Raw genomic sequence first — 12268 nt, 5'->3', positions numbered from 1 at the left:
CCAATAATGTAATTGGATAAAGTTCTGCTTGCAACATTCGCTTGAAAAAGTCATATTTATTATAATGATGATCATATTTGGCAGTCATAGACACCGGATGTATTGCGATAAATAGGGAACTAAGCTCCAAAACGGAACGTTTATTATCAGAGATGATACCTTTAACTAATTAGCCACACGACTGGAGCCTGTAAATACATCTAGATTCTCATTAAATTATGTCAACTGAAACATTGCTCGTAGCGATACCACCGAGAGTTGTTTCATTTTACCGTGATTGAAAGCAGACCGGGGTATTCATCACTCCCAAATCTTTGTGGATTTAAATTTCTCATGTCTCTAACTACGATGGCTTGGAAATATTCCTCTCCAATATCGATGGTTAATGACTGACCTAGGATGTTTATTAATTCAAATATCTCAGTGTGACTTCAAAGGGTTACTCATGAAAATCTCATGGCCAAAGTGAAGTCTGACAAACTCCTGTTACCTCTAGCTGTCATTGTGCGTTAGCTGCTCAATTTTCATTTGCTAGCTTACTGATTCTTTGGATTTCTAAAATGTTTACAAGACCTCGTTCTTAAGGAGTAAAATGAATATTTCAGTTATGTGCATAATAAAACTAGATTTCTACTCGTATCAACCTGAAGAAACCAAGTGGCATTCACACGTCCCCATTAGTCGTAAAAAAGAGTGTAATTCAGAAACCATAATTGATTAGGTTCATAAAAAAATAAGCTGTGATGAAAAAAAATAGGGGGAAATATTTGAGTTACTACAGCCATAGACTTGTAATGAAACTGAAAGTGATGAACAATGTCAACTGCGATACAAATTTTTATGTAGATTCAATCTGAAAATGAATTATCTTCAGAGTCAATTTCACCGCGTAATGGGTATTTTTCAGGTTTCGGTTCATTTTTAAGCTTTGGAAGTTCAGGAGTTCTGGATTTCTTGAAAAATCGCCATAAAATGTATAAAAGGATGGATGATATGTAGATCATGTTCATAAGGAATGAAACGACAGAAATGCAAATTATGAAAGAAACCTGTGGGTAGTAGTATAGAATGTTTTGAAACCCACTAAGCGTCGTCTGTATTTTAAGCTCCGAAGCTGACCACAAGTAGCGTTTGGACTCCAGAATGATACGACCTTCGAAAACTGGTTGAGTCTAAAATGTTAATCAGTTACAACTAAGTAGATATTGGTACTCAGGTTAACATAATGTTATTTAACGAAAATATGATTTCTAACTTGATGAAATAATAACCAGCTAAGCGTAGGTTGCATAACAAAATATAGAGAATAATCTATGACAATCTAATAGAAATTATGAATTTTCCATGGCATTGGGAGGTCGACAACTCTGGCAATTCAAACAAATTTTGTTTGGGTTTCTAATAGCTGCTGCTTTAGCCATACGTTAAGAAGTTGCGCTCTTTTCTCTGCAAATTATTTTGAAGGTTTGATGAGGGTCGACAATATGCCCGTCATCGACTAAATGTTGGCTGATTGCACTGTTTACGGATGTGGGACCTTTTAAGTCCAAGTTCTTTGGGAGGTGATCGTGAACGTAACCACGGACCCTTCTCGTTATTATTTTAATACTTGTGCTTTAGCCATTGAATAGGCAGTCTTAAATGTGGTATTTATTCTGAGATTAGTTGGTCCAACACTCTCATCCTCTTTGAAGACAAGGTGAAGGCGGCAAACTTAATTTTTAACTATCCCACATGACATGTTCGTCCTAGAATACTTATTAGTGAATTTCTGTGTTCATTTGTACGAAAATGTTTCTGATGATTACGAGCTGTTCTTATAGTCTTTCATTAGAAGAAAGCCTACTAGTATGACCAAAAAGCAGCTAGTATACTCCCTGTCTTACAGAAACTATTTTAGCTCGGATTCCACTCTTTAGATCTTGGAAGTCGTTTAACTCCAAGTGCGAAGCTACAAATTTATATTTATCGTAGAAACATAACTTGAGGTTCACCTGTTTTTAGTTATGCAATCTTTGTTTAACGGATTGTTATTTCATCCACTTAAAAATTATCTTTCACTATCCCGACTCTTGAACTTATATGCTGATAACCACTGTTAAATTTCCTCACTAGGATTTATCGTTATATTTCAATACGAATAAGGTTGCAAGCTACTGATAAGAACCCACCGAATGGAAGTGAATTTCTATTAGTTTGCGTTGATTGTTTTTCTTGTTGTATCAAAAAAATCTAGACGTGTTTATAGTTCATTTGCGATCGACTTAACTCGATATCAGTAGCTTTGAAGCTAAATGTCTAAATCTACAAATTAGAACTAATAGTGCCCAGTAAATGAAGTGACTGTCAAGTTGTTCTGCTGCAAGCCGATAGTTTAAATTTCTGTTAATAATCTCACAGTTATCAAATTGTAATCCTTTTAAACAAGATTTACAGTGATATATTCACAATCTAATGTTTTCAGTCGGGAAAAGCCGAAGTTTTCTATTGTTGTAGAGACAAGTGGAAGATCCTATGTAGCCTTGTGATCTTCAGCCTTATCCTTAAAAACAGGTAATCATAGAGAGATTGCTCTTTGATATATTCATATCAAATGATTAGCCGAAAATAAAAAGTAAAGCTTCTGTTACTAACAGTAATTAAATTGTAGTGAAAAATCTTACATGATCTTTCTTGGAATTGGAACCAAGTATCTCCTTAATGCTTGGGTCTCAATACTGATGGATTCTATTCAATACAAATCTATTGTTGCTTGTCGAAGTGATTCCTATAAGCTACCTTTTTAATTCAATTGTATGCAAGCGACCAACTTTCTAAAAACACTAAGAAATTATTGTAACATTTTAGTAATTTCAAGTTCTTTTAACACAGTGGGACCTATATAGTAGCAAGCAAGGTGAATGATTTGAGCGCGCATCACTTATTTTCCAGGTTTATTTTGAGGTGGGAACTTCTTGGTGAACTATATTGATAGAACAAATTATGACTTTGAAATTTCAAACCGTTAGTATCAATTTTAAAAGGAATTGGATATATAGTAATAGACTGACCACATCGAACTGGAAACTAGATGACATCTCAATTGAAAGCAGTAGTTCTTCTTTCATTCTACCAATTATATACAGGGGTGAAAACAGTATATTGCTTATCATCCGAACTTCATCAGATCGATAAGGCATCGAAAACTACAAAAAGAAGCAACATTTCTACAAAACAGATAGTAAAACAATGAAAGGAATGTGTTGAACTATCTACCAAGAACAGAAAGATAGTTGTGGAGATAAATGTAGATTAGCGCCTTCAGCTAGTAAACCAGTAAGAAATAAGAATCTCTGGGTTGCTGTTACATCCTAGTTTGATACCATCAGGCGAAAGCACTTACTACTCCTCTAGGGATTGAGTTTAGAACCTTCAGGTCTAGCAACAGATGTACATATCAATGAATCTTGTCCATTTTACACTCATAAGTAAGTAGTCGTGAAATACGTACAGTTCAAAGAATAGAATGTTCGTATGAATTCTAACTCATTATCATCTGGAAATACATTTCACTTTATAGTTATTTGATGCACTTAAAAGTTTATGAATCTTATCACAACAGTAGTGGTATTAGCACCACTTCCTTTGGATGAAAATCAAATAAGGGGGCTAGGCAATTTTTTCAGTATTAAAAAATAAAGGAAGTAGAGGAATCAATTTAGTTTGTTGGGAGTGAGAAAATTAGGAGTATGTGAAACGTAGTTTAAGGGAAAAGAACAAATCTGAACACAACAGTATAAAGAATATTGGAGTGAACACTCGTTTTAGATAACTTTGTGATATGGCTCTACAGCCAACAACACAAAATTATTGTATTACACTAAATAAGATATTAAATTTGAATTGATTAATGTTATAAGTAGTAGGTTTTACGTCGATTGAGTCTTAAATACTACAAAATACAAAAAAAGTAGTTGATCAGGTTAGAGAGATCATATGCTTTGAGCTCAAATCAATAAACTAAAATAGTACATAACAATGTCGTACAATGTTTTATCGCATAACTGTAAGTAAAATTTACACCATGTTTGTTACTTTGTCCCATTTTTTGCATATGGATTCAATAACAAAATCTATAGATTGATTTCCACTTACCTGATAATTTGTTTAGTTTGTCGAAAGATAAAGCAATCTGATATGTTATGCTTTGTTACCAAATTATGGTTGAAGACCAATTACAATAAATCTTTGGAGGTCCAATAACATAGTATTGACTTCTCGAGAATAGTCTCGTTTGACTGTAATCCTGACAGAAACATACTGTTGCCAGTAAACTAGAAAACCTATAATTTCAAATTTCAACTTATTACCGGTAGCTGATACGTATATCACTGTGGCTGATTTTTGAGGCATCTTATAGAGTTATGCGTATATATATATATATAACTATTTGCACAAATTATATGAAACGTTGTTAACTTAAATTGTTATACACAATGATTAACAAATAAAACCGAAATTTTCACAGCAATACTTCTAACTTACTGGTTTTCTGAATCTCTGTATAAGAACATGTTCACGGCCATATAGTTCTAGGGTGATAATACTCATACCTGATGAAAAAATTATAGTCACCATTAAGATAATAATGATCATCTTACTAAAAGCACAACGTAATAATGAACAACAATAGAAAAAAAAGGAAGCACATTATACAGTTCACTGGACAGAAATATGATGACTTGAAAAATTGCTTAAATAGAAAAAGCGAAGAATGTTTCACTAAGATTTATGGTTTTTCAAATTTTTATGACTTCGGATGACCATAGTTTGCACTTTCCTTACAGAGTAAAAGCACAAGTGGCTTAAACCTTTCAGATACAATTAGAGACTGGGGTAGAAAGTTGAGAAAAACACGAGATTCGTCAGTATTAAACTCTATAAATTTGTACTTTATTGAACAGTTCATTCAACGTCAGCAGGTTAGTGATCAGATAGAAATATAAAACGATGTCCAACCAATCACTGATAATGCACTTTATTTACTAACGCTGGTTATGTTTAAAATACAGCTCCCTTCACTGAAAAGTGATTCATAATTGTTTGATTTAAAATAAATTAACATCAAATTATACGATGTAATTGCTAGTCCAGATGAGATGACAATTTGCATTATATTAAATAATAACTATTAACGATTATTGGATCAAAGTCCTGGTTGTAAATTTAGTTTCTTGTTGTTTATCAGTAGATTTAGAGTCTCGGGGAGATTTTAAGCTTCTCAGAGGTTATAGTCGACCTTATTCTACATTACACACATACGTTGGCAATGTGCTCGGTGATCTGAGATTGAGCTTTGCAGGGATGTTATGGATACCAAAACAGATAGGATTTTCCTTTATTTTGAAATATTTTCTGATGGTTACTATCAGCAAAAATAACAAAAATACTATGGTTTTCCGACCAAATACATTTAAATATGAATCTAGTTGTTTTGTATTCAGTTGGGGATCATAAATAAATGACAGGAGACTAAAAACACTAAACTATAAATAGAGGAATGTGAGGATAGAAATCACTCACCTGCATTCCTATTATGAATGGAATCTGGAAGCCATAGGTTTAGAATGAGCATGTATGGATATTTGGGTGTTAAGAGCTACAGACTATTCAAAATTTAGAACAAGAAACTAACAGATATTCCACTTTCAGAAACAGAGAAATTGGCTGTAGGAAAACTGCAAACGTTGGAGTACTCCGTTTGTACATTACATTTAGTACTAAGATTGAAGTAAAAGAACAAGGTGAAGGTTAGCATACTCAAATACTAAATCTAATTCTCTTTCCAATTTTACGGTTGGAATGTAGGTTTGGTATAGGAAAACAAACACCATAACTCCATACGCCAAAGTGACTACTTCAATCATCAAAAATAACAGAGCATAGTGGATAGCCTTCCACGGTATTGAAGATAACCAGGATGTATCGTAACCGATTTTACCAAGCATTAGAGTACAATATATTATTGCTGGAAGTTAAAAACTACAGAAATTAGTTAATACTTAATATTGAAACGCAGCAACGTATGTTTAATGAAATAATCATAGACAACAATCTGTATTAAAAATTATCATATCAGGCAAATCAGGAATAAATCTTAACAATGTTTATTTTTAGGAAATCCATAGCGATTAACAATACAGTCATTTCAACTACTTGCTAAAATACTAAAAAAAATATGCCGACACACTTTATTTCTGACGGTTAATCCATAAGCTGTAACATGGAAAGAGATGGGAGTCAAAAGTGCAAGCTTACTAATAATTATATCCCCTTTTTATGCAAAACTTCCCCTATAATCAAAAGAGACTAATCTCATGTAGGGCCGTGTACTATTATTGCTGAGAAGCTGCGCTTTAGGATGGAACATAACTGGAGCTATTCAATATCCGCTGGTTCTCCAGCTGACGCTAGTGTATGATATATACCACATTCAAATAGTGCTGATGATTACATCTACCCATAAGAGTTATGGATAATTTGGTCAGATATTTTGCGACATTTGTCTTTTGTCTAAAACTGTTACTCGGTTATTAGAAAGGAGTTAATTGGCCCACTTAGTCAATATATTTTATTTTAACAAGCACAAACTTTTAAGATCTGACCAAAGTAACTGTTGGAACAGTAGTCGTTTATAGTGGAAAACGGATGAGTAGCGCAGAAGGCTAGGTGCAGAAGGATAGTTAGAGGTGATGAAATGACTGATGAAACTGAAGACATTCATCCACTGGGTGGTTGATATTGACCAATAATGTCATTCAATAATATCACATTATTGAACCAAGTTACTTCAACAGATGTAGACTATCTGATTGTGGTACATAAAATCATCGTGATCGCAATGAAGAGCATATGTCAGTTACTTATTTTCCTCTGAGTTATAAATTTTGTTCTTCATTATCAACAAAATTCTTACTTCAAATCGTTTGTTTAGCCCCTGGCTAATTTTCTTGTTCTTACAGTGTAGCGACTATAACATTATAAGATTATTTGCAAATTTGCATGTTTTTTCTTAGGTAAATAAGTAACTTTAATAGGACATAGTTCCTAATGGAAACGTAAAAGAAGTAGAGAGACATTCTACAATGCTGGTATGTATAAATAATAATGGTTACTGAGTGATCAATACCAAATACGTTTGCTCAAAAGAGTAACTTATCATCAAATAACTAGGGCTTATTCAGAAGATACAACAGTCAACTCTTTAGGACGTACCAAGGCTTATAAAGGTGACAAATAGACTTAAATATTAACCTTGTTTGACTTAATTTTGTGAAATAAATTTCTGGTAGTAGCACGTCATGTTCAGGTGTACGAAGATGTAGACAAGTATGACACACTGTCGTGAACGGAAATCATAAGAGAAAGATGAAGTATTTACTCTGAACTACTTTCTTAAGAGGTATTCAACGCTTAGAAAAATAACTTTTATGCATGTCGATATACAGGGGGTTGCTAAGGTGACATTATATTGTTTTCTATAAAAAAACTCCGATAAGCGATATGTTCAAAATTTATTATTACTAACAGAAACATTTATACTAAGTTCATAGCATCCTGTTTTACCACACTTGTTATAAAACAATACCTAATTGATTTTTCAAGAACCGAAATAGATGGGTATGGTACATTCGGTGAACCGAATGTAAAGTGAAATGTATGGGTTGGTTTATTTCCACTAACTAACACATTACAGAAGCAGATTAAATTTCCTAATATTTAGGTCCTAGAGCAGCTACGCGTAACCAATATTTAAGTTTTTAAATACTATTGTTTACGTTCGAATGAGATTTATTTATTTATTTAAACATAAATATTGGTACAAGAGGGCACCAGATAAATATGCGCCACACAAATTTCACTTCATTTGTGTGAGGGCTGTAATACTGCCTGGGTGCTCAAACAGAAGCAGGTAGTTTTCTTAGGGGGCCACACCCCGAGCCTTTGACCTAAAGGTCTGATCCACAAGGCAGTAGAGCATCGTAAGGAGATGCAGTCCCATGGTAGCCGGTGACCAACGACTGATTCATACGCTATTTGTTCCCTCAGGATACTGGAGCCCATGTGCACCATTGGTTCGGAATCAGGGTTTTCCAACTCCCCTAGGTGAACTTTCCGTGTCCACCAACCCGGTTAAAACTCCGGACATTCGCTTCTCGTCTTCTCAATTTCGTAAACAACACCCCAGCCACGAGAAGGCAGCGAGTACGACGTCCTTGGTAGAGGCTGTATACACGTGTCAGTGTGAGAGCATTTCGAGAAGGAGGGTGGCCTCTTCCCACTCTCGGCCGTACCAGGGCATTTGGGAGCTGATTGTGCTAGGCCTCTGGCAAAGGCCATGAGATGAAACACGCGGAAGTTTGGAAATGTAATCGCGATGCTACCAGATTGTAGAATGGTGCAGTAGTATCGTAGAATAGGTGAAACACTTTAAATATAGGGTCAGAGACACGTAAAAGCTGGTCTGACAGAACGCCAACTTACACGAATCACGCGGTTGGCTCTGTAGGAAATAAACGCTCAAGAGGATTGGCAAATAGAAGACCTTCCTTCATTTTAAAATGAAGACGTACTTACCAATCAAGAAACACGGTGAAGAAGGAAATTTACGACTTCGATAATTACAAAAAGTATGACCTGATTCCTAAGTCAAGTATTTCATATCTTGGACACTAGATAAAAAATGTCGAAGTGTTGAGAGGTTTCTGTTCAAAGGAAAAATACTGCCGACTTCTGAGGAAATTTTGACAGTCTCTTGGGAAGCTGAACTAGAAAATTTGTGGAATTGAGACGAAAACCCCAAAACTTTCCCTGAACTAGAGTTTCTGTACAAAATATCATGCTATTTATAGGAAATCCCTAGGAGTTTAAGTTGTTATAATATTCCTCCAGACTTAGGAGAATACGAATTCCCATGTGCATTTGAGGAAAATCCCGAAATTCCTCAGAATTTCCCGATAATCCAAAGACTGGGATTGATAAACCAAATCTAGCTGCAAAACAGGTTAAAGAGAGCCCGGATAAACTTTAATTGAAATAACGGACGTTAAATTTACTGGCTATGGTACCTTGCATAAGGTAAGATACATATTCTGCAAACAATCGAACATATCAGTTAGATACGTAAGGTAAATGTGTGGATATGAAAATATAAACATATGCATACAAAACTATTGAGTTTTGTATATATACAGGCAATTTTTTATAAGTTGGGTGACCGTCTTACTATGTTTTGACTACTTGACTCCGCTCAGATGTTTTCGAATATAGTGACGCAACAGCCGATTTGCGCGGTAAATGGTTCAAATGGTTGTGAATGGAATAGAAGTAGCTTCCACTTAACGGGCCTCCATTTCTAGTAGCAGTGGATCACCAATACCTCCAGGCAAGAACCTAGATATATTAACGATAATAGAGGAAAAATAGAAGTTGGTAAATCATAATAAGATGTCATCCTTAATCCTTAAGAAAAGGTCAAGTTTCCTCTTAAAGGACTTCTGAGAAGTCGCTTGGACTAGCTCAGTTGGCAGCGGATTCCAGCATTTGACAACTCTTTAGGAGTAGAAGTTATGTCCACAGTCCGTTCTGCTATGTTGGGTCTCCACTTTCTGGGTGTTACCCCGTAGGTTAGTATTGTGACTAAGCTTAAGTAGATGTTTAAGGGGATGACCAGAAGTGTTAAGGATACTATAAGCCATGAGGTCACTTCTAAGACACCTATGCTCTAACGAGTAAAGGTTAAGTGATTGGAGGAGCTCTTCATACGGTTCGAATTTTAGTCCCCGAACTGATTTCGTGGCTCGACGTTGAATACGTTCCAGGGTGTCCCTATCCTTTTGAAGAGAGGGAGGGAATACTATGTTTCCGTACTCTAAATGGGGACGAATAAAACTGTTGAAGATTATGTGGAAAGTTCGACCGTCAAACTGGCCAAAAATTTGCTTCAATGTTACCAGTGCAAGGTTTGCTTGAAAGGCGTTTTTGTCACAGTTAGCATAAGACTTCAGGTCGTAGGGTACCAACACTCCTAAATCTTTTTCGACTTGGGAAACTTCTAGAGAGGAGTTTCCTAAGTTATAAATTTGGTCTGCAACATGTTGCAGATGGACTACTTTGCACTTTGATGTGTTGAAGGTAAGTCCGTTGTCGTCTGCCCAACTTTGAAGTCGGGTCACATCCTCCTGAAGTGCTAGTATATCCTTTTGGCTACGTATCTCTCTCCAAAGTTTCACATCATCATCAAAAAGCAATAAGTCAGAAGAAACTTTGTCTGAACAGAGAATCCCACGCTCCACTGTGACTGCGCGAAGATCGAAATAAAGACCTATTCACTACTTCTCTGGTTTCTTCTATCAATAGCACGAGGGTTACCTTAAGGCACGAAAAGCTACCCTCTGTACTTTCATCAGGATATCCAATTCACTTTTTGAGAATAAATTATTATTATTTTAAACAGTGGATTGCAGCCTGAATGCAGTTCTCAAGCTTAGTTCCCATTAAGGTTGTGTAACTGTAGTAAACATGGTAGTATCGAACTTGGTGAATGTCCATCTTAAAGCCTATAGGGTTCTAGACGCCTTAGCTGCAACCTCCCGGGAGTGGGCTGTGGTCTTAAGGTCATGATCCTTGTGAAACCGGACCACGGGGATTGGCAATTCCCATATGCTGTACCTATTTACCATTGTATCCCCCAAATGCATGTAGGCACACTTTGCCGCGTTGTTAGGCGTCAGACACTCTTTAGACCAGTTAGTCACAATATTTAAGTCTGTCTGAAGTGAGCATGCATCTGCATCTCTCGTTATTTCTCGCCAGATTTTTGCACCATCAGCGTATAATAACTTTAGGGACTCAACGATACTTGGGAGTTCATTTGCCTACAGTATAAGAAGTAAAGAACCTAGAACAGAGCCTTGAGGTATTCCACTCAGTAATGGTCTTCGGGCGGAACACTTTGAATTTACTCTTGCTTTCTGTCTACGACCTGTAAGGAAATCCTTAAGCCATTTCAGGAGAGGTCCGAAAATACAAAGACTTTCCAGCTTGGAAAGCAGTCTATTTGTTAGCACCTGGTCAAATGCTTTTCTGAAATCTTTGTAAACAATACCCACTGATTATCCATTGTTTAGAGCCTTTATCCTATGCTCCATTGTTATAAGGAGTTTTTGTGCAAGATAAACCTTTCCTGAAACCGTGTTGTTCGCCGTTTAACAAGTTGTTGGTTTGCACAAATATCATTATGGTCTTCATGACTATTCTTTCCAGTATTTTAACTTTTGATTATGTTAGTAATTCAAGTTTCCACTTAACAGGATTCTGAACCTATTTCCAGTGGATCGTTGGTGCCTTCAGATTGGGATCTAGGTATATTTGTGAATCACAGTGAGACTCGGTCATGCGTCCCCATGAATATGTCAAGTTTCAGCTTGAAGGACTCCTGAGAAATCGTCTTTACAACTTCATCCAGTGGCGAACTTCGAAACTTCACTGCCCGAAGCGAGTAAAAAGAATGTTTGCAGTCCATTTCGCTATGTTGCACCCATAATTTCCTAATGTTGACCTCGTAGTAGTAAATAAATACACAAAATAAATAGTTTCGTAAGTCTTTAGTGGCCATGTATCTGTTTCCAATTGAATCATATGCTGATTACCATAGAAATAAACATACTGCCAATCTCCGTATATCTTTATCGACCTAATTCGTGTTAGACAACAACGGGATACAATAATATGAATACGAGGATGAATTTCGAATAAATATATTTCGAGCACTCATTGATTCGAAGAGACCATCGAGAAAACGAAACGGAGAAAGAGGAGTGGAAACACAGCGGACAGGAGAAGGCAAGTAAGTCAACTCGGTTTATTCAGGTGTGACTTAATATTTATATTCAGAAAAATATAAGTTACAGATATGTAGTGAAAAGAGTGAGCAATGAACACACATACGATTATATAATAACAGTCTGGGTTAATTAGAGAATAACTGACAAGGCCAAAATGTGGCCTGATAAGAGTGAATAAATTGGTCTGGCTAGAAGCTGAGATAACGTACGCTGGTTTGACAAAATATCAGCCACTACAAGTCTTTAGCACTGAAGCTGACCTCATTAGTTATACTGAGCACACCCTAACTGAAAACTCAAGGTCAAGTATCAGCACCATATCATGGGTAGGTAAGTCATACTTTGCATGCCATGCAGCCACCAGCTAGCTTATGTAAAATGCT

General features: G+C 36.0%; 1 protein-coding gene across 1 annotated transcript; it reads right to left on the bottom strand.

Annotated features, from left to right (window-relative positions):
- Positions 1-701: 701 nt before the first annotated feature.
- On the bottom strand, positions 702-9293 carry Smp_046900 (hypothetical protein). The gene is made up of 7 exons (XM_018796011.1): positions 9266-9293; positions 5800-6007; positions 5675-5759; positions 5563-5638; positions 4525-4592; positions 3051-3185; positions 702-1172 (listed from the first exon to the last, which is right to left on the bottom strand). Exons 2-7 carry the CDS (start codon positions 5985-5987, stop codon positions 849-851), a joined length of 876 nt encoding a protein of 291 aa, XP_018650266.1. The 5' UTR covers positions 5988-6007; positions 9266-9293; the 3' UTR covers positions 702-848.
- Positions 9294-12268: the final 2975 nt, after the last annotated feature.

This window comes from Schistosoma mansoni, chromosome 2 (assembly GCF_000237925.1).
Source record: "Schistosoma mansoni strain Puerto Rico chromosome 2, complete genome".
Taxonomy (NCBI): domain Eukaryota; kingdom Metazoa; phylum Platyhelminthes; class Trematoda; order Strigeidida; family Schistosomatidae; genus Schistosoma; species Schistosoma mansoni.
The sequence above is the reverse complement of the archived record's forward strand: the minus strand, read 5'-3'. Positions and strand labels throughout refer to the sequence as shown.